This window comes from Pelecanus crispus, chromosome 3 (assembly GCF_030463565.1).
Source record: "Pelecanus crispus isolate bPelCri1 chromosome 3, bPelCri1.pri, whole genome shotgun sequence".
Taxonomy (NCBI): Eukaryota; Metazoa; Chordata; class Aves; order Pelecaniformes; family Pelecanidae; genus Pelecanus; species Pelecanus crispus.
In genome coordinates, this window is record NC_134645.1 from 70,126,436 (window position 1) to 70,153,626 (window position 27,191).

The following is a 27,191-nucleotide window of genomic DNA, read 5'->3' on the forward strand; positions in this document are numbered from 1 at the left end:
GTTAATGGTACTGGAGCAGGTCGTGTTTATAAGGAATGAGGCTGTCTCTTAGAGCAGAGGCAAAGCAGGGAAGGGAGAGGAGGTGAAGAAAGGGATCCAAGGAAACTGCTACTTGCAACAGGCATTAGTTGGATTATTTGGCAGTTGTTATTCAGAGCATGTAAATGTAACATTATTTGCTAGAGTGTATTTTTTTTCCCCTATGAAAAGTTGGAGTTCAGTTTAGAGTTCAGCATAAAAATAATCTCTTTTCCTTTCACAGTGAAATTTAGCATTGCAACACCTGAAGATGGAAAATTGGTCGGTTGATCAAGTCTGCAACTGGTTGAGACAGAGAAATTTAGGAGAACTAATTCCTAAGTTTCGTGGTAAGCTTTTTTGTTGTTTGTGTGGGGGTTTGTTTAATATTTCTTTATATGCCTTTAATTGGCACTGCCTGCCTTGGTGTAGGGCATGTATTTGTATGCTAACTTCAGACTTCTATACAAATTTATTAGGGTGAGAACTGACATACATCTGATAAAACTGCACACTTGTTTTGATTTATTACAAAGTTTCTGAGAAATGCTGGGGGGATGAGGTTAAGCCTGTATATAAATAGATACACCTTCTCAAATTGGAGCAGGCAGTTTAAAAGGCTTGACAGGGCCTATTTGATATTGTATAAATCTTTTGAAATAAAACAACTATAGTGTGTATATGTTTCATATCTGAGTATATAGACACTCCACAAAAGAGTGCATGAGAAACTGTTATGTGAACAGGCTATTTGTTGTGTGCTCGCTTAAAGCTTGCTTTCCTTCATTAATGAAGTAACAGTCTGCTGTGGCCTAAGCAAGGCCTGATTTAAAGCATTAAAATAGTCAGCTCACTGATTCTGTATGTTTCAGTCGTGGCTTTTTGTCAGGGAAAGGTGTCTGGCCAGTGAGTAGGACTTCTGGCACTGCCTGGGAAAGGACAGTAGCTAAAACATCATCTTTTTAACAGTTGACGAATACCGTCAGCAGTAGAAAGCATCCTTGCCTTTGACCTGTCCTCCATCATCATGTTTTTAGGCATACAGAATCATATTGTAACTATAAAGTTATTTTACAGTAATTCTTTAATCCCTGTCAACCTGCAGAAGAAGAAGTAAATGGAGCAGCTCTTCTGGCTCTTAATGATCGTATGGTGCAGCAGCTGGTAAAGAAGATTGGGCACCAGGCAGTGCTGATGGACCTGATAAATAAATATCAGCAACAAAAAAGTGGGCTAGAATCCCTTACATGCCGTTGTGAAACAGCTTCTCCAAAATTTGCAGAAGTAATCAGTGGGTGAGTTTGTACTTGGCACAGAAAATATCAGTCTGGGTATAGTTGTATTCTTTTCACAGCATTTTAAAACTGGCATTTACTAGCTCTACAGCTGTGAGTTGTAACTGGTTTTTATATTTTGAATATCTCTAACAATATGTGAAATGCAAAATAAGGTGATTACCTTGTGATTTTAAACAGGGCATCAATATTCCTGAACACCACCATTAATTAATTTAAACTGCTCTTCATTTCCAGTTCTAGGACCTAGTTTTCATTTGGATGAAGCATCGTCAAACTTCCACTATAGCTAAAACTTTCTCTATTTGTGATATTAAGCTTTTGAAGCACTTCTAAATGTTTGCAAGCCTTGGAGTAAAATCGTGATTTAGCCAGAGATAGGGTTTTTGTCACAGGTGTATTTAAATTCAGTCTCTTGAAGGAAGCTCTGAATTTGCTCTAGGTGTAAGCATTTAATAATTCCACTGTGTGGAACTAGATAGATTTGTAGAAAACAAATTCCACAGAGACTGTCTTCACTGAGCGTGTTCTGGCTCTTGGTTGAGCAGTGTTACTTCTTGGTTGGCTGGTTTTTGGGGGTTTCTTTTTGGCGGGGGGAGGCAGAGGTTGTAGGTTTTTTTTGGTTGGGTGTTTTGATGTGGGTTGGTTGCAGGGTTTGGGGTTGGTTGGTTGGTGTCCCCCCATCCCTCCCCTCCATTCTGATCTATTGTAATTCTTGCAGGATTATTTTTGCTGGCTGTTTTGGCTGAGCAGAGACATCCTGAGCTCTCAGAGTGGTCTCTTCTAAGCCCAAGAATTCTGACAGTAGAGAATGGCTTGCCATGCATGCAAAATGCTCTTTTTTTGAAGGAAAGGACTCTAGCACTAAAGCCTGCATTGGTACATAGTAGTAGCCCTGTGGGAGTAGATCTGTAGAGCATTCTCTGCAGCATTTGCTTTCAGCCAGAAGGAGTCCAGGTTGTGAACTCTGAGATGACTCCACAGTGCAAGCCAAAGCATGGTAAATGGTGATGACTGGGTTATTTCCAACCAAATTGCGCTCGTGAGTGGAACTAAACGGCTCACATGGCTACATCCTCTTGTCCTTATGGAAGTATTTATGAAACCCCTTGGGTAAATGGTCCTGCATCATTGGAGGGAAGGGGGCATGCAGGGAGAAGACTATGTCATTGCGTGTATGATTTATCATAGACCTGAAGTATGCAATCGCACCCGGTCTTGGTTCTCTGCACCAGGCTCCTGCCTCACTTGATTTATAGGAAGCTCCCTCTTTGGAGGTAGAGCAGGTGTCTGCTGTGAAGACTACTGTATGCGGGCCCTGTACTTCATCCAAAGTGCGGCAGATACATAGTGATTTTAGCAGGGGATTTCAGAAGAAAATATGTTCTTATGCTTAGGGCAGTTTGAATGCTGCTTTGGATATTTAGATTTCATCCTTGACTTTGTCAGGGACGTTTGGCTAAACTGCGTCTCAAGTGAGACTGCTCCCTGTGTACTTCTCAAGTCCTGCAAGTCAGGCCTTACTGTCTTACAAAGAGCATGCAGTTGTTGTAGTGCGAGGGCATGGCTTTCCTGTGAAGTTCTGCAGACTCCTAAAAACCCCAAATGCTGGAAATCTCAAATATTAGTGAAAATAATTTACTTCAGTCTTTTCGTACCTAGTCTTCTTGCCTGGAAAATGAGATGCTGGTATTCTTCTATTTCCTGGGAAGTTAGGTAAATAAGCTGCTGTTTCTAAAACACTTGCTGTGTCAGAGTCAACAATCACAGAATAAAACTCAAGTACATTTAAGAAATGCATTCAGTCATGTATTTTAGGATGAGTAAAAAAAAAAATCAACATGTTCTGTACAGTTTGGGGTATAGAATGATGCTCCTGCAGTAAAAATAGTATTTTATTATAAAAATAAAAGCTGTATTCTCATATGCAGGTAGCTGTAACTGTCACTTCTTAACTCTGGAGTGTTTGTCTTAGTGATGTAGTTTGAAATATTTTGTCTGTTCGGTACGTCTTGAACAAAGTCCTCTAAGAATAATGTCTTTTGACATAATTCAGGGACTCATGACTAGAATAAAGTGTATGAGACACCATTTTGAAGTAATGTAATAAAATTATTTTCTTTGCAAGCTGCTTTGACACAGAGGAACAGAATATGTGACAAAACCAGAAATTCACAGATCCACTATGTACGTGAAATGCACTCACGTTTCATCAGAACTCCACATCCTAATGAGACATTAGGTTGCATTGCAGTCTTGGTTGCATGAACAAAGTCACTGCCCTCAGGTTCACTGTTAGTAGCATCCATAGCTGAGTGTGTGGTCCAACGGCGGCATGGGACAACTGTGAAAACTGAGTCTGTGTGTTCCTAGCCCGTCTGCTGTGGTGCTTGAGCCCAGGTGAAAACCACCCACCTTTACTGTTTTGCAGAATTATTTCTCAGTCAGGCTGGTTCCTAGAACTGGGTCACCCTGCCAGGGCCAGGGTGGAGATGGTGTTGCTCGGGGCAGGGGAAAAAGCAGCACCATAGCCAACTCCTTCTGGGTCAGCTGAAACTGATGTGGAGCTTCCAAGAGCTGTCAGCAGTATTTCCCTGTTGTATTTCTCACATGAATGCTCTCCCCAGTGCTTGTTGGTGCCCTCCTGTCTGGCCACCTCTTTATCCTGATGTCCTTAGCACATCTTCTAACTGTGTGTGAGTTGTGCTCAGCTCACTTCTCTGCTAGAACAGAAATAAAGTTGTTGGTTGGACATGGAGTTTTGAGTATGGTAGGGTGAATGCTTTCTGCATGGAAGTAATGGACTTGTAAGTCACGTTCAGTGTCCTTTCACATCTCCAGCGGTTTGGATTAGAACACAGAAATAGCATCTTGTGTCTGTCACTGACAAGGTGGAAGCATTCTGCGTCATGCAGTAGCAACTGCATTTATGTGCCTATGAGCAGCTCACACAGATGTTACCAGATAAATATCAAGATGCTTTCCAATTCCAAGATCAGTTGTCCCTAGGAGCCACAGAGAGAACATACTGGATTTTTCTGGTTTTAACTGGGTAGCTGAAAAACATTAATGTCACTTCCAATAACAGCCTTTCATATGTGAGTGCAGCTGAGGCTGGAACAGTTTAGAAAACATCTTTGGAGTTCAGAGGTTCTGAAGAGATGAGGTACAGAAAGGAAGCTATGCCCCACCCCACCCCACCCCAAAAAAAAAAAAAAAAAAAAAAAAAGGTTGAGAGCTGCCATGAATTCTTGGCAGCATAATAGTAGCCCCTATCTTAACTCTGCCTTTCCCCCAGTGCAGGGTAAAGCTGTTGATGTTGACTTCTGCCAACAAAAGGAGAAGTAGTAATGAAAATAAGGAGGGAGAGAGGTGGACGCAAAGGTTAAATGGAAAGCCATTTAGACTGGCACGTAGCAAAGTGGATATCTGGAGTTTTTGGTGCTACTGACGGACTAGAGTTGAAGCAAAAAACCCAGGAACAGTGGGATGTAAGACCAGGTGGCATTAGGGGATCTTCTAGAGTGGTTGAAGTAATGCAAAGCTGACTTGAAGGTTCAAGATGGACTTAACCTCCAGAAAAAACAAGTGTTCAAGTTGAATACAAACTGCCTTACAACACTGTGTAACTCACTCTTTCACCCCACCCCTTGCATATTGTAATGGTTAGTTATTCCCAGAGATTAGGAGATGCCAGGCTATGGAGATGGCAGTTACCCTGCAACCCTGAGAAGGTTTATTTTCTTGGGTTTTGTAACTTTGTGGTAATTAGGATATCACTAGGCAGTATTATTTACAGTTTTCCTTTTAACTTGTCAGAGTTTGATAATTGAACCGGGAGATTGGCTAAGAGATATTAGCATCATGTAAAATCATGACTATTCAATATGTTAATTTTTCTCCTTTTCTATTTCTGCCACTGGTATTTTAGAACCCTGAAATACCTCTTTTTCTATAAACTGCACAAAACTTGACAATGGAAAATCCTTTTTTTTTTTTCTTTTTTTTTTTTTTCCCCTTTTTTTCTCTCAGGGCTACTGACAGACAAATGTTAAATTCTTCTGGTCCTGTGGAGCAGAAAAAATATCTGTGCTCAACTGAAAATGAAGAAGGACTAATTGATCACAGAGTGCTAAAGCAAAAGTGAGTTTATAATGCATTTACTAAATTTTCCTTACCCTTCGAAAATTACATAAACACTTCTTTTTGTTTCGTTAAGACTAAACAGATACTTTATAAAAAGTGGTCTTAATTATTGAAGGCCAGGTTCAGGTATACCCAGGTATATTTAGAAAACAGCAGGAGTGGAAACTTATTAGGATTTGACTGAATGAAATAGTCTAATGGTGTGTTTGGTTTTTTTCCTCTATCCTCAGTCCTTGCTCACTATACCATGTTGCCTCATGCAGAAGGCAAGACACAGGTTTGTCTTTACTTGTCTAGTTTTTAATAATCCTCTTTTACAGATGTGTTTTCAACAGCAATCTGGAATGATTAGTTTACCAGAGTGGAATATGGCTATAAAAGAATCGCGTGCTTGCGGCACCTTAAGTATAGCACTTGGGAAGGTGGGCATGCTGGTTCCATTTGCACGCTCCTTTGCCTTGGGTATCAAAAGGACACGTCTTTAAAACTGGAGGCAAGGCGAGGAGGTTTTGTTGTGCTTTCTTTTCTTTCCTAAACATGCTTTCTCCCCTTGAGACGGGCAGTTAGTGTTGAAAGAGTGCCGTGCCTCTCTCAAGGTAATTGTTTGCTTGTTTGCGAAGCTTCCTCTGCTGGTCATTACCCCCCTTTATTCCTGCCTGCTGTAATTTCTCCCCAATAGATGTGACTGATGGCTTCACCATTAGTCTGATATTCTGAGATAAGAGGAGGTCTTTCTGTAAAAATGTCTATTTTATCACTTTAAAAAAAGTAACAAGGAGTTAGGGATAAGGCTGTCTGGGAACAGAGGAGAGGGCTTTGTGATTCACATAGTTAACGCTTTCAAGCTACGAGCTTCAAAAGAACAAAGCAAAAAAACCGAACCCAAAGATCCTGTCAGCATCGTTGCCAACGAAACAAACCCAAATCACTTAACACCCCTGGAATAAACCATTAAAATGATCTTGCAATGATGTTTTTTAGCCCGCAATTCTAAAGGATGCTTATTTTTAATTAATGATGAGTAATTTGCCTTGTGCTGTATAGAGAGTTTTAAATGGGTTGTGTGAATCAGTGTAACCCAGAATAGACTGGCTTTAGGAAATGTTCTTAGCAAATGTTGTCAGTAGTAGCTTTCAAAGGCCCATAATGGCCTGTTAAGGGAAAGGGGCTGCAAAAAGAGCAGTGCCAATTCACCTTGGGGCAAGGGAGCAGCAAAGGAGGGAAGTTTGCTGCTGTAAATGGAAGCGCCCCTTCTCGGTCAAGTAGTAGATGCCCTACAAGTCAGTGGAGCTGCGATGATTTGTAGTAATTTTGAGGGCTTCTCTTTAAAGGTCAGCTGAGAAACTGGCAAATGTCGCTCTCCAAAACAGCCGTTTTAACCAAGACTGAGGATGGAACTGAGCAGCCCTTGCACCCACGAACTGCTGCACTAGGTTCATCCCAAGCTAAATACTATTTTTGGAGGTGAATGCTGCTGTTTAGATATGTCTGTGACTTGACCCACACTGATAAATGCAATATTACAGAGTTTAGGTTTGATTTTTTAAATTTATTTTTCCTTTTCTTCTTGCCTGCCTTTCCCTACAGTGCTCATTTACTGCATTTTCAACAACTGATGGAAAATTTTGATGTTTTATATGCTTGAGGGGATTATGTTGGCTATAAGCAGGTTGTGAAGGGTTGAACAAGAAATTTGTTTCAGAAATTTGATTATGGGAATGGAAAGTTTGCTTTGACTATAACATAATGATAGATTCTTAGCTTAGAGTATAAAAGTAACCCCCCTGTCTATTCTGCTAATATACTTTGAAAGCTGGGTGGGTTGGTTGGTTTGTTTTTCACTCAAGTTCCGGTCTATGGATTTCTGTGCCATGGTGAAAAGTGGTTTTTCACATCAGATTAATGATGGCTATTTATTGTATTTTGGCATAATGTTAATCAATTATTTCTGTTAGATCAACTAGTGGGTTTTTTTCCGTTGCTTTAAATTTGGAATGCCTGAAGTCTGTGCATGTGTTTCTCTCCCCTAGTCTCTCAACTAATGGGGAAAGGGAAGCTGTAGTAATATAGGGAGGTGGTTCTGCAAATAAAACACTCTGGCCTGTCTTATTCCAAGTAAGAAGGAGGGTAGGTACCCATTTCTCATCAGCCAGGCCAGACTTGGAAGAGCAGCTAAGAACAATGACGACTTCTACTCTTCCTTAGGGGATGTTCCCACCTCACCCGGTACTTTGGCAGAGCAGTTCATATAAGCACTTCTAGACTCAGTTCTGCCAGGAGTTAGTTTAATTCAGTGAGGTTGGTTTAAATGTACAGTTCAAATGATTGATATTTGGCCAGGGTTACACTTGCAGCCTATGTCTCATTCATTTCATCCTATGTGAAAAAGAACAACTTAAAATTTTATGGGTTGGGTTGGGGGGTGCGTGTGTGTTTGGTTTTTTTCCCCAAAAGACCCATGCAACTACATCTTCCATAACTGGCATGGTTTTGCTTGAAATGAATTCGTGGGGGCTTTTATGGTTTATTAGCGCTGGTGAATTGGCTCAAAGTTTCTCTGTATGTTTCCTGTGTAGATAGTCCTAATGACTGTGTTAAATACACTCTTCTGTATTACTAAATGTTACAAAAATATAGAAGAAGACTGTTTAAACACAAAAATAAAGAGTAAGTGGATGCAGCAATTGTATAATTTTATTTTTCTTGTATTGAAATTATGCATATTTATAACCAGATGAGGTTTGCAGGTTACCTCAGTGGAATAACTTTTTGCTAGCTAGTACAGAAGTAAAAACAGCCAGTCTTTTTGTTAATCTCCCAAGAAGATTAATCTTGAAGCGGTGCTTTTCTGTGAAGACAGTAAGATAGCTACAGAGGACAATTCAATAAATACATTTCCCCTATACCTACTTTTCTGTATCAGAGTACCAGCAATTTGATGGCTCCTGGCAGTCTGGTGTTTATCTTGTTGTTAAGACAGAAGCTGTCATTACTTGTAAACACCTGACACTGCTGTGAAAAACCAACCTTTTATTGGTTGGTTTATACGTCCTGTCTGCCTTTCCTCAAGGTGTTAGTTTATCAAATGACATCCCTCACGGATCCCTTTTTCCCTGTTTCCAATATGATGGTCCAGCTGTTTCCTTCAAGAGTGATGTCCTGACAGAGGTTTATTTGTACATTTATTCTTTCTATTAAATGGTGTTCTGTAGCTCTTGAGTGTTGCGTAACAGATTTACTGTCTGAATGCCTTGAAGTAATTTGCTTAGAGCAGGCTTATGTGCACAAGCAGGATAACAGATCTTCTGGCTGGCCTTGACAGCCTTGAACTCTGTTTGCTGTGAATTTGGAAGATGTGGTCAGTGCTCAACTAAACCTGAGCCTGCTAAGTGTTCATATAGCAATAAGGTCATTGTCAGTACTGACAGTGTGTTGGTGCTGGTGCCCACATAAACTTGGGCTGATACCAAGAATAACAAATTGGAATACTTATTTTAAAATGAATTTGTCTCCAAGATGGCCATGCTGGCCTGCATGGTTGCAAACCACTGTCATTCATTTCCTCAGCGGGGCCAGCTTGCCTGCTGCAAGCCCTCTTGAGGTCGGGCACCCGCCAGCGTGCAGTAGTGCAATGTTTGAACTAATAACACCTTGCTGAGCAGGACTGGAGGCCAGCTGAGTGTGGAGCCACATTAATGATGCTGTACATCTCCTTAGCTAGGGCAGTCTCGCATCTAGTTTGGTGGGACTGCAGGCAACTGCACTGACTACTGGGTCGCTGCACCTGAGGTGTGTTTTAATTTTGACACATCATTCTGCTAATGACCTGTCTAGAGCTCCTTTGCTTCCCCCTTACCCACACATCGATAGTTTTGGTCTGTGTTTAATGGGTTTTATCAGAAACACACTTATGCTGGTGCTTTAAAAAGAGGGAAAGAAAAAGGGCGGGGGGGGGGGGGGGGGGGGAAGAGTAGCTAGCCTGAAAAATTGTCGCTTTTGCAATTATTTCAGATGACTTTGCTCCCTTTACACAAGAGAGCAAATATTACTTTCATATGTATATTTATATACACGTATGCAGCTATAGTCCTACAAAGAAAATCTCAGCTGGACTGTGCCTCTTATAAAACTTAAGAGTTTCTTAGTTTCTATGCAGAAACCTTATTGTTGATATAATCCGAATTATTTCTAGTAGATGTGATGATCTTTTTTTTCAGCTAGTTCATACGGACATGAAAAGCAACCATAAAAAAAAAAGTTAGGTTTTTGACAGTGATCAGTAGTAGAAGAAAAGAAGTACTGTCTTGTCTGTTTTGATCAGAAGTACAGACATCAGATGCTTCCTTTGATTATACCTTTACAACAACTAATGTTTAGGGATTCCAAAAATGTAAAATTAATGGGCTAGGTGCAATTAAGTGATTGATTGCATCTTTTTTCTATGAATTTGTCTCAATACTTCTGAAGCTATTTATTGTTTCAATAGTAGATTCCCCTGTTGAATGATGTATCATAATAGAAAAATAATTTCTTCTTTCTTATTTTAATGATTCCTGATAATTTCACTTCAATTGTTATTCCATCTTCATAAAACTTGTTGTATCTATTGGTTTTGTTTTGTGCAGGGTTTGGAGGAGCATCTTTAAATTTAGGTCTTCAGTTTATGGGGTTGTGAGAATTTCTGCCACTTTAAGTCAGCATTTCATGTCTCTGTCACTGCAGCAGGAAGCTTAAGAATACTAACTTAAATGGGGAAAAAAAAAAAAAACCCAAACCCAAACCCCTACCCTAGAAGACAATAATATCTTCTCTGTGCTTTGTTTGCATCAACCAGCCAAAGCAACTGGACTCATGGTTTTGGAGTGGTTGAGGTCAGCAGAGCTGAATTTACTGATAAGGTGCTGTGAGTCTTCTGCAGACGTTTGCAGGAAAAAAAAAATTATTATATCTCCTCTCTTCCACACCAGAAATAAGCCAAGTCTTACAAATTACTTGCAGGAGATACTAACTGCGTTGCCTTGTTAAGGTCTAACAAAGTCATAAAAACAACAATAAAACCCCAAATACATAAAATTCTTTGGATACAGTATAACACGTCTTTCATGGGTGAATGCAAATAAACACTGTTTCATTAAAATGGCCTGATTTTGCTGGCAGTTCTGTCAGTCAGATTCCCCAAGGAGCATTTTCTCTCCCTGTCTGTAACCTACAGCTGCTGCCCTCACATGAGATGGAAGTGCAGAGCCTTCACTTACATGATGCAGCTCCTCAGAATGGAAACTGTCGAAAAATCCTGACTCCCTCTAGAAGGAGGTTGTGTTTGCATCTCACAAACTTGCTTTAAAGCTGATTAATTTTGTCTGTAACTTCATGCTTGTCCTGAATGTGATGATTTCTATAGCAAAGCTACTGCAGGAAAACCTGAAACTGGAGCTGCTCTGGGAAATGGGCAGCTACGGTGCATCTGTCCTAGCCTTGCTGAGGCTAACGCTGCTGCTCCGGGTGACTTTTTGTTCAGTCTAAAGGATACTGCCCCTATGTTTAGTGGGAACTAAAAAAGTAAAAGATGTCATCAAGCACTAGGTAGACTGCAAATCCCAGGTTTTAGGGAATAACTGGGAAACCGTGTGTTTGTGCTCGAAAGTAGGAAACAGCAGTGAAGCGCATGAAAGGAAACGCATGAGAGTCTTTCAGGCACAGATCTCAGAACTGTGAATAGAAAAGAGCACCCTATTTTATCCTACTTTTGAGAGGGGAAAAAGAGTTTCTTTTGATATTTCATCATCTGTCATAATTTCTTCCTTTTGATGGAAATAACCTTTACGACCTTAAATATTGTCATAAAGTTGAAAGCATATAATACATGTGTTAGTGAAATGGAACATTTTCTACAGCTGTAGACTTTTCCTTTCTTTCACATCTGCAAGCTCCAGGTTTTCTTTTCTCTTCTGTTTCTTGTATGACAAAATCATACGATCCACTGTTTGACCCTGTTTCTAGGTCTCTACTGCACTTTGCATAGCTATCTTGATTGAGCTGTCTATATTGATGCCAGGAATATTTTTACTGACTTGTTACAGCTAATTCAGGCAGTTTTGTGTCTCTGCAAGAAGTTGCAGAGGACACTATGTTTGGAGACCATGATCTAAAACCTTCATGAAAGATCTGGGTGATGCTGCATGTGTCTAAAATCTTTGTCTTTTTAGCAGTAAAACAAGTTATCCCCTGGGATTAGGGATCCCAGGGTTTTATAATTCAAATAGGTGGGGGTTTGGGGGGTTGGGTTTTTTTGTCTTGTTTTGGGTTTTGGGGGTTTTTTTGCCAGCTGAAGGAGACAAACAGCTCCTCCCAAAATTATGTTATTTTATAGCTTTGCATCTCAGTAAACACGCTGTGTGTGAGCAGTGTAAGGCTGTAATGGAGCCAAAGAAAGAAATAGCTGTGTGAAAGAGTGCTGTGACTTAGTACAGTAAGTAAAGTGGTCATCTGCAAAAGCTGAGTTGTCAAAAGCTCCACGGTTAGTTGTGCACTTGCTGAGGAGATGCTTCTTAGGATGCAGCTCCATATTGCAGCTAAACATGCAGCTTGCTTCCTCTGCACTGCTCTTTGTCTCACCTCATGGGTAGCTATTTGGGGGACCTAAACAGTGAGATAAGTAAACCAAGAAGAAAAATGAAAAATCACATCACAGCTCCTTGAAGTAACTTGCTGCATAACAAGGGGCTTCCTGGTACCAGTAAGAAAGGGGTAGAGACATTGTGACAGCCAGGGGAGAGGGACTGACATTTGGCAGCAGGTAGCCATCAGGTTGATTTAGGTGTAGTGTTGAATGCCTCAAGAACTAAGAGAAAATAAAAGATGCGGTAATTTGTGTTTTGGGATCTTGATCTTATCTCTGTCTCAGGTCAGCTAGAAGACCAGAGAGGGATGGTTAGAAACAGGCTATGTATGTTTGCACCTAAATCTTTAGCTGTAATGCTGTTCTCCACAATCAAGGAGGGTCTTGGCTATATACATAAATCACAGTGCATGTACAGTTTAACTGAACACTTTTTTTAGTTAAACAGGTTTGTATGTGAGCATTTCTGGGGATAAAGTTTACTGTGGCATTGTGTTTCTTTTCAAACTTGTATTTCATTGTAAAATATTACTGCACATATTTAACATGACTGCCCAACAGCAATGATTTCAGCAAAAGCTAGTAAAATATTTAATCTCTTGCACTGTGGAGACAGGAGTTTGCCTGAACTGAATCTGCTAAGCTGTTCCACTTTTTGAAATAGCAATTCAGTTTCACTGGTATTAGCAGCAACAGGAATTTCAGTGCGGCTCAGCTAGAAATCACTGCACGTTTTTAAACTTCTGTGCATTTTTGAGCTAGTTTAAAGATAGCATGTTGAAAATAGAATGTAGTAACTTGCAGCCTGTCTGCTACATCACTTTCAGCAGTAAAGTTGGTGGAAGTACAGGATTAAAACTCACAGGGCTGCAGAGCTCCTCATTGATGCTACACTGAACATCTGCACTTTATTTGCATGGGAGGCATTTCCAAGTGATTTCAGAATCTGGGTTTGGTTTTTTCCCATTTGTGTATTAATTTATCACCAAAAAAGGACATGAATGTGTCTGTGTGGATATGTGTGTCACTTCTTGTGCAGCTTTTCCTTCTTTTGAGACTGTAAAGTACTAATAGAAGTTCACTACAGTTTGCATCTACTTTTAACCATCTGTGTCCCATAAAATCTGGTGAGGTTGGAGACACAGCAGCCTTGGCCATTTTGTACCTGTTTTGCATGGGGAAACAGTAGTGCTGCTACTACTGTTAATATAACTATGAGGATCAGATGACAGTACCCCAATTTTTTTTTTTTTTTTTTTCAGCACTGCATCGCAGTTTGCAGTAGTGCTGGGGTTGGTAAAGTTATATCATGGCTGTAGAGCTTTTACCAGCCTGTAAGCTACCAACATTAAAAGATGCCAAGATGATGTGGCAGCATAACCAGGTCAACAAGGTTGAGGATAGTTATAGGCTAACCTACTCAAGAAGGTATTGAGGCTATAACTATGGCTATACAGGCCCAAAATAATCTGCCTCCCCGATACATAGTAATCTTTCAAACTGGTGTAAACTAAGCTACTGCAAATGCTCATCCATTGGTATTGCAGTTGATTTTGCCAGACTAAAGATATTAGCTACCACGTTTGTTTGGGTTTTTTTCACATACTTATCTGAAAGAGGCTGGATAGCAAAACCTCCCAATGAAGACCTTGCTAAAGCTCTTCACAACTCTTATTTATATGCCTAGCTCTTGTTTATAGGCTACCATAGAGACCTTTAGGAGTGAAAACTCATGCATGTTGACTGAAGTCTAGCAGTATTTCCCTCCATAACTTTCATAGATTCAAAATTTAGTGCAGCTTGGAAGCATCTTTGTGTGGGAGCTTTTACCTACCAAGTGGAGGGTTCCTAACTTGAGAAATATACAGTGGAGACTTCAACAACTATGGTAACTATCTTAATTTCCTTCACAATTAGTGGAGAGAAATAGATGAGAGAGAATATCTGGTCTGATTTAGATGTCTTCTCATTGTTCTGTCATCCTTCAGTGGTATTTATCTCTCCTCAGTGAATATAAAGGGAGTGCAGATGATTAATTCAGATACAGATATCTGTATATTTATACCAGGTAAGCATCTACATTCATCATCTATAATGACTGCACTTTATTTAAAAAATTCTGTTAAAAGTCTGGTAGTCATTTCCAAGTTGCTCTCTGCATTTTAAATTAAAGCAAACATAAAATGCAGTGATACCACATATATAACAGGACTCTTTAGTTGTCTTTGGCACCTCTCATTTGAAATTTCTGTATTGGGTCTGGACTACTATGACTGGGAAGCTGTCTAGGGCTGCCAGAAGCACTCCACCTTTTAGGTGGCTTTTGATTGACTTCCTGCTCAATTTATCTCTACTTTTCCATGTGTTCCTTCAGAACTAGGGTTTGGCAGGCTCTCTGGAGGTGGGAAGCACTTGGGTAGCCAGTGGGGATATCCTGCCTCAGGCTTACCCCAGCTGGGGTGTGACATTGGTAAATAGTGCTGATGGTCTTCTTGGGAGGGGAGCTGTGGGTACTTGCAGGCTGTGTCTGCTTTGTTTCCAGTCATTGTGCTGATAACTGCCTTCAATCTGTGTGTTGATAACTGCCTTCATCCCTTCGATGCTTTCCCCTGTGGGAGGACAATCTTAGCTAATGTCGTGTATAGTATTTTATTCAATCAATCTGTTTGCTCGCTCTCACTAGTAAGTTAGCAGAACTGGTAGGAAACACATTATAAATGATGACAGATAAAGTTATTTTGCAACAGTAGCAAGTCCCCAGTGACTTCCTCCGCTCTGCCTTCTGCTTTCAGTTAGTGACCACCTTCTAGTGTCTGCTGATTAAAACATTTCACATTTGACATCTGGTTTTAACCCCATATGTTTTGACTGCAGCTTTTGCAGGTATTCTTTACGTAGAAACCAAGAGAGCAAGCCTCGAATTTCTATAGTAATAACTGCTTTGTGTTGAGTTTTTGCTTGTATTTTTCTTTCCTTCTTGCCTGCATTCCCATAGAAGGACATGATCAAGATGATATAATTTTTTCTTTTACAGAAAAAATCTGAAATCATTTTTTGCAAGATACAAGACGTTGCAGTGGACAAGTTCTTATGCTTTGCCAGACTTCCCTTACGATGTCAAGTGCATATTAGCAGAAAAAAAATGCCCTGATCACAGTATGAGAATAAGGATTATTGAATTTTTGCAAGCAGACATGACAAAATACCTAGAAGGATCACTGTGAGTAAACATTGTTAGATTTATTTGGGGGCATTACCCATTGGCTACAGAAGTACATTTTCAAATGGATGTAAAGCCATTCTCTTTAATATGCTTGCTTAAATAGAGGAGGCTGAGGGCCTGAAATCTGTTGAAGTCAAGCAGGAAGATTTCGTGCAAACCTTAAAGCTGTTCCTTTTGCTATTTGGAGGTGAATCGATAGTCTTAGAAATAGTCAGTTTAATGTATATCAGTATAGACTCCAGACAGTGTCTAATGTCTGGAGTAGTATTCTAAGTAGAATACCAACTATTTCTTTTACAACTCCATTTCGTTTGTACAGGTATCCAAACAGTCAGCAATATAACATTGTTGTCAATGCTCTACTGCAGGCATACCCATTCCTCGATGAAGATGGGAATGGCTTTGTAAGTATTGTAAAATTGAAAAATACAGAAATAATTCTTTTTTTTTTCCCCCACACATAATTGATCACAATAAAATAACCTAGTTCAGAGGAAATCAATATCAATTTCTTATATACTGACTCTACTCAGAGCTGTAAGCTTCACTTTGACACGTTTGGTGAATAACATTCTTATTTCATTATATTAATTAAAGATTAATCCAGTCACAGCCAATCCTCAAAGCCACTGTGAGGTCATGCAGACCTATACATGAAGTCCCTCGTTGCTTGTTGGGTACAGTTTCTTTCTGGATTGATTTCCCCTGAAGGATAAATTTAAGTAAATGTGACTTATTTTTGGTTTTAAAAACAAAGAAGGCAAGTGTTTAGAAAATTGTATGAGGACTAATGTATACCATGCTCTTGCAATGCATTACAATCACTTGTGTTTTAGATATCTAGCTACAACATGTAGTAATATTACTGGTTTAGGTATGTTGGAATCTAGGCCTAATTAAAAAAAAAAAATTAAAAACACTCATTGGGATCTCAGTGGGGACATAATAGAAAGCAATGGAAGGAGGTGACTTAAATTTGAACTACATTTTTTCACTCTTGTGACCCAGAATACACATCTGTGGTCTCAGAGGACGGCGTTCACCTTTTGACTTCACAGCATTGCTTTGCCGTGTGATACTTTTATAGCGCCTTGTAAAAGCTTGTGAGACTCAGTGGGGATTGTTAGCTTTAAATGTATATAAATACATATCTCGTGTACAGTTACTGCAGAAAGCAAAATAATTTTGAGAATAAAAAAAAAAAAATGTGAGGATTAAGGGGTGGCTATTCTAGTTCTCCCCTGAGCCCAGGCATGGTAGGAGGGAAGGGACTAAAGAAAACAAACACATCTGAGAAAGGAGAGAGGGAGCAGAAGGATCAGAGAGCTACCATCCACCCTTGTTTTCAGTCAGGATTCCTCTCTGAATACCCCAGGAGGGGTCGCCGGCCAGGGTCCTGGGTAATGCTACAGATTCATCTGGCTCCCTTTGTGAAGGGGAGCTGGAATGACATTCCAGGCGGGCCCAAAGACCTTTCTACATCCTTTAACTTTTAAAACCCATTTTTAAGCAGAGGTTCTTAAGCTAGGTTTTCAAAGGGCTTTCATTGCAGCAGGACCGTAGACTGAGTGAAGCTACTTGTAACTCCATTCTTTGGGAAATGGCTTATTGCTTCCCAGATCGATCCCAGAATTGGTGCTGGCAGAAGTTCTGTGATGGGGCAGAGACTTCAGAGTTGTTCTTTATCTTTTGATATTTCTCTCATGTTTACTAGAAAGCATATCTGGAAGAAACCACCATAAGTAAGCGAGGAAGCTGGAATTAGCAGTTTGCAATATTACTAGTCTAACGCTTCTGAACCAGCCCCTCTCTGTTGCTTGAGGCAGGAAAAAATGTACTTAAGGTGTATGTCTATATACTTAAGTTTGGAGGAGGGGGTGAGGATGAATTACTATTTTTATTGGCCCTACTGTTAGACATTCTGTTCTTCCTTCACAACTGTAAAGGCTGTAAATACTTCTTTTCTTGATTTGAGATAGTTGTGTGTTAACAGCAGCAGTGGCTGAAAACAAGCCCTACAACATATGTACAGATACTTGGCATGAAACTTGCAGTAAAACCGAATTCTTATATGTTTAAGAAACGAATGAACAACAAAAAAAATGGCTAACCACCATTCTTTCATCTTTTCTCAGAAAAAAAGTTTCTTCAGCAGCTCAAAAAAGTGAAGTTTTTGTAGGCTTTTCTTTTAAAGTTGCCTCAGGCTAGCATGGGACTGTAAGAATTGCTGCTTGCTGTTCCTGGTAACAGTATTGAACCACAGGTCTTGTAAGATGTGAAATATTACTTACTGAGAAGTTTTGAATACCTTAAACTTGTTTATCTATAATCGTTAGACAGTTGTTATTCCATTTTTTTAATAGTACATTGAAAGTATTTAAGAAAACTATCATCAATAAAATACTTCAGAGGTAAAGCAGAAAGCTCTTTATTTGGACTGATAGCTAAATGTAGAAAAGGAAAACTGTAAAATGAGAGTAGTATTTTAAGCAAAAATGCTAGTTACGTTAGTTATTTAATAACATATATATAAACTTCTGGAGGTGCAGTTCACATAACGTGGTTTTGGTGTCTACATTGGGAAGAGAGGAGTAGCACTGTGGAAGTTCTTTTCTTCTTTCTGTGGACTCCAAAGGGAGCCTCGGGTGACCAGCTGTGCACAGATGTCTGTGCCTGATAGGTGACCCCCTCATTTTGGTGTCCTGTAAGGCTGGAGAAAGGGACACACTGAACATGGCAATTCAGCTGGGCAGGCCTCTCAGAATAACTGTTTCCAGGACTAGCAGATTAATAAAGTTATTTGAGTTTGTTTAGAATACCAAGAAACATGTTTTCAAGTATTTGGACTTTTAATTTCTTGTCAAAGTTACAGGAAAAAGAAATAGTTGTATGCATTTCAAAAACCAAAAGGGCTGAATGTAGTTTGGAGTAATTAGTCTTGCATTCCCTCTGGCCTGCTGGACCTCACTTCTGCCATTGGGTATTTTTCCTTTCTGCCGCACAAAATGCTCTATCCCACTGTATTGTTAATGATGTTAATTTATTGCTCTTTATTTATTGGTGTGCTATGTCTTGGTTCCTAGATTCAGATAGACTCTAAATTCATGCTTAAAAGGAAAGCAACTGCCTACCCTTTGGGGTGGAGGAGCAGCCACAGCGTCTGCTGGGTTCTGCAGAGGCTGCAGTAGTTCTTAATGCGATGCCCTGATAAGGTCTGTCAGTGGTGGGATTTTATTTTTAATTCATGCATCTAGTGGTTTGGAGCCCTCCACCAGAAATGCATGTGTCTTGGCCGCAGGAAGGATGCGGTGGAAACTGTTGTGGGTTCTTCCATGGCCAGTATGCACGTGTGTGCGTGGCGTGGGTGGGCAGGGGCAGCCCGTGGGGCGTTCTGGCTGAGAAAAGGGAAAGCTCATCCTGTGAGAGATCTTGACGTTCCAGGATTAGCTTTTTCTTCTAGCCAAGAACAGAAAATCAGAACATAAAGAACTTGATGTAATGAAAAACTTGGAGAAACTTTGAATTGGAAATGTCAGCACTTTTGTAGTAACATTTTCATGGAAATTAAATGGCTTGGAAAATTGGAAAGGGGAAAGATCTGCTGGAAAACATAGAGGAACAACAACAAAAAAACAAACCTAAGAGTCCCTAAATTCCCACCCATATTTTCATAACAGGGAAAGATTTATTTGCAAAACTTTGAACGTTCCTTTTTTGTTTGGGTGTTTTGTTTTGGTTTTTTTTCCCAAAATACTGGACAGTTTCTATTTACAACTCCAAACTATTTTAAACAAGTAATTTAAACAATGTGTGCATTACGTAGAATTGTAGTCTAATATTTTCAATCTCATACTGTTGCAATGAGAGGTCATTAAAATTTTAATGTTTCAAGATTTATTAGTAGATTATCCATAATTCTATTTTCTTGGTTAAAAGATTTCCTATTTAATTTTGCAGTAGAGAAAAATGTGTTTCTATGCCATCGGCCCTTGAAAAGGATATCTAATGGAATATAGTCTGAATGATGCCAATGATCCTAAATTAGTAAGTTTAAAAGTTATGGATAAGCTACTTATATACTATGAATTAAAAAAGAAGGGCATTGACTAGGTCACTGTAGAAGCAGGAACTAAGAAAGAATTACCTGAAATCCTAAATAACAATAATAATTTAAAAAAAAAAAAAAAGCAGGACTCATTTAATAGGTCTGTGGGCACTTGGAATGAAGTTAATTTCCCCACCCTGTTCCAATATTAACTTTTGGAAAGAAGTGCTTTAAGGTGTTTTACCTAAGGAATTTTTCCCATGATGTTTTCTTCTACTTAAAGAACAATGTTATCCTAAAGTAACACATACAACATTTTAAAAAATTAATCTCCATTTAATCATGAAATAGATTATTAGATTTCTGATCTATAATGCCAATGCAACATTCATAAGTAGTTACAGACAAATAGGTTACATAGAAAAAGCCAAGGCTATAGTCACAGCAGTCAAAAGAAAATTGGCATGACACTGTTTCTTAACCACTTGCAAGATACTATTCTGTTTGTATTTATTCTTTTTACGAGGGTTACGACCAACCATTTGGAAAGAGTCACTGCCCTTATTTCATTTCATTTCAGCCAATAACTGAAAATTGTATGGTTTCAAGACAACCTTACGTGAGGAAGGGAAAGAGAGGGCTCTCTCCTCCGCACTCTTGCCAGTGGGCTTTGCGTAAGCAGCTCCCTCGAGCTTGGGGCTGCAGAGCAGTGCCGTGATGCTGGTGAAACCTGGGATCCCAGTGCTGACATGCCTGATTTATGTAACCACTGAGCACAAAATGATTATTTGCTAGTAAATTACCGCTTTTAATCTGCATGTAATCCTTTCCCTCCTATGTCAGATGGACACAGACTAATCCTGCTCCCTTACAAGCATTGTAAACCTTCCTGGGGTGGTTTGGGTTTTTTTAAACTAGAAAATAAAGTTATCAGCTCAAAAATGGTAATGAAAGCATCCTTTTTAGAAGATGCATTACCTGCTAGGGAAACCACATAAATGTATGTGCTCACAGTCTCATTCATGAAATAGGTATGTGAGAAGAGAGTTGGCTAAGCTTATGAGAATCCTATTACTGAAATAGATTTAGTTAAAACTCTTAATTTATCTGAGGACAGGAGGATGAAACAACTGAATGTTTTGAGCTTTGAGGGATATTTAAAGCTCTGTATAGGTGTCAGCATATTCTTTCATGTGGAAGAATAAGCAAAAGTGTCTTCTAGCCAAACAAAGGTCTTCAAAAGAAAGAAACTGCGCAAAACTCAGCTAAGGGGATATTTAAATCGTCAGCTGCTAATATATTCTGGGATGATCATGTTTTAAAATATTTTAACATCTGTGGAACACTTTAGAGAAGCATTAAGCTAAGGTTTTCATTTGCTTGTTTCTTAACAGCCTTAAAATAACAATGTTCCAAATAAACTTTGCTGGGCGTATAACATCAGGGTATTTGCATCAAAATGTAAATGCATAGGGCTAGAATTGTAAATGTATTTAGGAACCTTAGTGGTTGAGGCGGTTAGCAAGTGGGATTTTCAAGGCATGTAGTCACCTTACTGCTTTTGAAAACAGTGCTGGGGTGTAATATTCAAACTGAAGCTGTAAATATGCCTTGCGAGAAGATGGGTGAGCAGTTGTGCTCTGTTTCTAATCATTACATTTAGATTGGTGGCGATGTGACTCCTCTTCTGGGAGAATCCTAAGTCTGAAGTTTACGTACTAGAAATGCAGATGGGTTTGTTTTCTTTCCAGTTCTTGGATGTTCACATGTGACTGGCAGTGAGAGGATACTTCTGTAAGAGCCCGTAGGTGGGTGACAGAAAGTGTCCCCCCAGGAAGGGCACACCTGCTCTGGCTGGCCCAGGTCTGCCCAAGAAGAGCTGAGGTAGACACCACAGGGGCTGTATTCTCATAGCTCTTCCACTCTCATTTTTCACCATTCGTGGAGCTCTTGCTTTTAGGATTGAGGACCTGTAAGTCAGCTAGTACCCTCGGGAGGTGGGAGCAGTGTGTTCAGCAGGAGAAAGGCAAGGTCACACTGCCTTCACCACCATCTTTTAAGAGACCCCCCCATCCATATCCTGTGGGTGAGAAAGGCAGGGATGTCAGACTCGCTGCAAAGAAAGATACTGTACTACTTGGTCTACTTTTACTGAATTCTGGTTTACACCAAAGTTAACCCTTAAAGGCATATGACCTTGACTAATAAAGGACATAATTTTGGTAAGAAATTTGGGGTAATCATTCTTCTCTTTATATTGTGTTTTAGTATGTCAGTGAGTACAGGCTTGAGTATAGTATTAAGTGAATATAGCATTGGAGTCAATTTTAGAAAACAAAGTACCAGCTATTTGAATCTCTCTTGCCACATCCTGTCATTTACAGTCACTTTTCTGACTAATTTTTGTTCCCTCTGTTGAAAACCCTCAATAACTGAAATAAGCAGTTGCTTTTGAGGATCTGACAAAACATTTTCAATATTCACAACTGCAGGGTTTGCCTGCAGACATGTTCAGCAGCCTTGGCTTAGTAATTGCTTCCCAGTGTCTCAGTAGTTAGCATGGCTGGGTCCCGCCACTGGATACCCAGCCGGGGACTGCAGGTGAACAGCCATCTGTCCGTAAGGATGTGCAAGGAATTCTGTCTGCCAAGGAGCGGTGAGTGGCTCCATTAAACAGGGACTGCATCCACTTGCAATGCAGAACTGCCTTTAAGTTGCAATTTACGTGCCTTGAGGAGTCTCACAAATGCTAGGTCCTACTTAAATGATCCTTTTAATTCAGCAATTTTAAGTTCAGTTTAATAATACACTTGATCCAGTGTAACTGTAGGCTTCCTGCAACAGGGGCTCTCCCACCATGTCTTTCCTGCTGCCTTGTTAGATATGATAATCATACAACTGCACAACCAGTCAGAGGCAGGGGAAAAATAATCCACCCCCCCAAAAAAAAAAAAAACAACCCCAAAAAAACCCCCAACATTAGTTTTCTGTGGCATCAGTGAGCTGAGCTGATTCACTGTGTAGCTTCATGACCTGTTGTCATCAATGGAGCATCCAAAGTAGAGCTGAGAAAAGGAAAGTAAACTGCAGTTTCACTGACAGCCCCGGTTGTATTGGATAAATCTAACTCTTGGGTTCAATTACTGTCATCCTTAATGAACCACACCAGTGCCAGTAGCCCTGCTGTTTAGTTGCCGTAGAGTCATATACCGCAGTTACTTGTGTTCCCTTCAGTCCTGAAGCCACCAGTATGCTGATGCTGCCCTGTGAGTCTTTTTCTGCTTAGTGGCAAACACTATTTTATAAAATAGCGTTAGATGAAACAAAGTGACCCGCTTTAGGAATGAGGTAAATTCTTCAAAGATACTGGTAAGGACTGATTTTTTTTCCCCATGCAGTTGCTATGGAAACGGGCCCTTAAAGATCGTTTCAAATATGTGCGGAGACCCATTGAAGATGATGAGCAAGTCCTGAGGAACAAATGCAAGTTTGGCCACAGGCGAGGACAGACCAGGAAATCTTCATTTGCTGAAAACAAACCTGATGACGACCAGGTGCAGGTAGAGGTAAGATCTTTGGTGCTTAACTGAGTTCTGTGTCTTTCAGCAGCTCTGCTGACAATAAGGCCACCAGCCAGTAAAGGGGAGAATGAAGTAATTTCATCCTATTTGAACTCATTTGTATAGAGTTTGTCCTATAGTCAGACCCTTGACTTTTTTTTCATCTCTGGAGAACTAAGTATCAACAGTGGAGCCGAACCCAACACTGGATGCCTAGCACATTTGTTGTCGTTTACAGTTGTTGCCAGTTGGGCATAAAATTCTGCCTTTTTTTAAAATGCAGTATTCCCATTCTGCTTTAGGTTATACACCTTTAGTTAGAGTGAAAAACAGTAGAGGCTTATGTCTAAGAGCTGAAACCTCTGTACAAATAAGAATGCAATGTAATATTTGAGCTGGTAGCAAGTGGCCATATCCTACTGTCACGTTGCACTTTGTTATATAAAAGCTGTTTGTGTTGATGTGTGATATACACAAGGATGCTTATGGATGTATGCATGCGGTTGCTGTATTTCCCTTTAGTTAGAGAATTCAGAGAGCTATCGCTGTCTAGTAAGTGCTTGAAGCATACAAATTAATTTATACAATTTCATAAATACATTAAAGTTCCAGTTATGCTTTGCTAACGCTCCTCACGCTGCCTTCAGTGCTGCAACTAAAATGTGGTAAAACTTAAACAATTGTAAGAATGTGGTAAAAGAAGGTATGTAAGCAGATATTTGACTTCAGTTTACATATGTCCATCCTGCTGTTTGGACACATAGAATGTCTTTAGGGCAGCAAGAGTGGCTTACTGGATCCATTTCTGCATAAATCACCCTTGTGTTTGAAGGTAGCTGTACTTTTCTACCCAAAAAGCAGATAGATATTCTTGGTTTGGTTTTGGGGGTTTTGGGTGGTGGGGTTTTTTTGTTTTGTTTTGGTTTGGTTTTTTAGAAGCTTCAGTAATTTGTTTATCCTCTTTTGATTAATGTATGCAGGAATAAACACTTCCCTCTTCTTCCTGCTTTAGTTGAAATGTTTGCAGAATGTGTGAAGTAAGAAAGTGTGTGCAAAAATAAACAGTCTTGCATGCACTCAAGGAAAAATGACAGGCTCCTTGTTTTGTGCATGCATTAAGAGTTAGCCATCCTTTATCTGCTAACATTTGGAAAGGGCAGATGTGGGTCTTGTTTGTCACATCACCTAGCTGAGAAGGGCTTTGCTGTGGTCCTGTAGGAACTGCATGCTTGATTTCATTTTTCTATAGAGAAGATGTAACTGCACTGCGCTGTGTATCTATAAATTAGGAATCACATGCTTTTTAACTGCATTGCCCAAGGCTGGTCAATCCTTGTTTGCTTTAGAAATTGAAGAAGAAGGAAGTATGTTCCACCTCTTCCAAGTCCTAGGCGTTTTCTGCTAGCCTTAATGTTGTAAGTAAATAAGGGTTAAACTGGAAGGAGGTGAGAGGATGCTGTCTCCCTGAACAACTTTTACTTTCTTTCTCTTATTTTTTCTGTATCCTAAACAGCAGGGAGATATAAATGCAAGAATTAACACTTGTGGAGCCTATTAAGGCTTAAGAATGAGTCCCACAAAATTGAGGGAATCATACCTTTCTTTGTTTTAAATGTATTTCTACATTGAAACCAGGTATGTCTGGCTTTGAGATCCTAAATTATGTCACTACAAACTGCAGCTGAACAAGAAGTTTGTTTATCACTTTCAAACAAATGCTGTGTGGGGGTTTTAATTTTGTATATTTAAGAACACACATAAAGACACCTTTCTGCTAGTCCTTGGCACTAACTACTTTGTGATAAATTTGAACTGCTAAACAAAGAGTCTTAGCCTCAAAAAATAAGTATTTGGTCTAGAAGACAATACCACATTTTCAAATTATCATTAGCCAGATCCCCTTGCCTTCTTCCCTTTTCCAAGTCTGGAAGAATAGATCAGCCTCATGTAGACTAGAAGCCAACAAATCAGGATTGTTTAAGGTAAAAGGGTGGGAAATGAGTTCCAGGTTAAAGAGACCTTTGGAGAATAATCAGTGAAGGATTCCTAGTCCCTTTGTGTATCCACACTCCACCTTAGATAGGCAGAGTAGGACATTGAGGGCATTATAGGTCAAAGCCAACTGGCAAGCAGTGCAGATGAAAGAGCACATCTGTTCCTAACAGATGACCTATTTACCAGCTACACAGCTGACTTCTATATTCAGCTTTATTTTCAGAACAGCCGTAAGATGTTACTTCATCAAATGTGCTTTGTGTCAGTATAATGTTGGATTGTTAATGGTACGAAACTGATAAAAAGATTATTTACTAATAGGAAATACCTCACTGGTATACCTGGCATTTCTTTTTATATAAAAATAGTAATAAAGCTATTACTGCTAATAAAATCCTTGACTACTCTTTCTATTTCACCATGCGAAAAAACAGTTGCTTGCCAGGACAAGCTTCCTGTGATGTTTAGGGATGTGCTCAGAGCCACAGATGGTGTCTGCCCCTTGGTCTGTCAAAGCCCCATTACCTGCCAGCAGGCATTCCTCCTCCAAACACAGCACGAGTGTTACTTGCCCTCCCATGCAGAGCGTTACTTCCAGATGTAGCATCTGGCTTTATGCTCCAGTTTCTTTAAAACATCTGCTGATGTGTTGTTAATTACAGAGCATTATATTCAAGCAAGACTGATGAGTATACTCATTTTAGAGTGGCTAGCATCACAGGAAAGGTCTTGAGCGAATGCAGTGCCCAGGGCTGTAAAATGATGGTACGTATGCACATAAACCCATGCCAGAGGTGCCCGTCACTGAAGGAGTTTTTGCTTAAAATGATGCTTCCTACAAATACTCATCGGGTAGAGCCACCACTGGAAAGAAGCTTGGACTGTGCCTCACATAGACATTAATATGAGCCTCCATGTCTAAGGGATATTCAGAACTTGATCAGGAAAGCCTCCTTAATTAACAGATTTTCTGGCTATGAGTGAGAATCCTCAGTCATTTTCCACAGTCAGGCAAATATCCTGGAGCTGCAGTAATTCAGGGGAGAGTGCTTTGTAATGGTAATGACCATTATCTGCTGCAAATGGAAGGTACTTTCCATGAGAGGGGTGATCACACCCTGACAATAAATAAGAAAGGCAAACCAGTCTCCCCTCTGCAGTTAGGGTGGGGTTGCTGCTAAGGCAGCCATCCAGTGGCTTGTTCTGACTGATCTCATTCTTTTTATAGCATCAAAATGGCACCATAAAACCCTACCTCTGCCCTAAGGAATTATTGGGCTTATGGTCCTTGAGGCTATGAGAGAAACCACCTCCTGCCAGTTGTAACAGGAGGGGCCCTAGGCTTGGGGGATCCAAAAGGAATAGGAAGATAGGACACTCTTGGTGTGCATCTTTGGCCAGAGGATTATCAAAAGGCAAAAGGTGATGGAGAGGGAAGTGCAGTTAGAGCTGGTGATTGGCTTCTGTACGACACAAGCATGTCGTTCAAATACTAGCTTAGTCATCACAGGGGTGGTGACCAAAGAGGAAATGGTCCCTTTCAGACCTTCGAGTTTTGAAATCTTGTCAGTCTTGAACAGTGCTGTTCATGGAAAGTGTGACTTTACAATCAATTCAGTTAGCTAAAGACAGACATGATCTGTCCACAGATACCCTGCATAGCTCCACCTGCCAATCCAGAAGGGCATGGGTCTCCCATAAGTTCTGTGTCATATTCCACTACATCCAGAGGTTTCTGAGATACCCTTACAACATCTCAAATGCCACTAAATAGCTCTATGCATATATCTATGCAACTGAATCAAGCTCCCTCAATCCACCCCAGCCATTGTATGAGAAAACCTGTCAGCAAAAGGACTATCCAAGGATATCTTAAGTTACCTGAATTTTTAGGGAATATAACAGGCTAGAAGACTGCTGGTAGTTTATGATCTTAAACAGAAGTGGAGAGAGTACAGTCCCTCTTCTAATGCCTCCAAATTCTTACATCCTGACAGCCCATTTGTGAGGTCATCAGGGCTCCTCTGAAGTTGTGCAAGTAAATTTGGAGTTAGCTGTGTGAAAAGGAGAAAGACTCTGACAATACATCAGTTAAGATAGCGGTAGATGTTTGCAGATAACTGGGCATATTTGCCACACCCATGTCACGAATGCAGGTTTGTGAATCCTGCTGATTGTGTCAATTCACTATGAATGAGTGACTTTACACAGTTGTATTTAGTAACAGTTAGAATTTACTTGTAGCAAATTGCAGAATTTGATTATAATATTTTTCAATAGCACTCAATCA

At 39.9% G+C, this 27,191-nt stretch overlaps 1 protein-coding gene across 1 annotated transcript in view; it reads left to right on the forward strand.

Moving 5' to 3' along the window:
- The first annotated feature begins 289 nt into the window (after positions 1–289).
- The window catches only part of SAMD3 (sterile alpha motif domain containing 3), a 42,152-nt gene continuing 15,250 nt past the window's right edge, over positions 290–27,191 (forward strand). The window contains exons 1-5 of the mRNA XM_075708205.1: positions 290–368; positions 1,124–1,313; positions 15,113–15,298; positions 15,621–15,705; positions 22,745–22,912. Of these exons, the coding sequence (XP_075564320.1) occupies positions 290–368; positions 1,124–1,313; positions 15,113–15,298; positions 15,621–15,705; positions 22,745–22,912 (708 nt within the window). The remainder of the gene's footprint in view (positions 369–1,123; positions 1,314–15,112; positions 15,299–15,620; positions 15,706–22,744; positions 22,913–27,191) is intronic.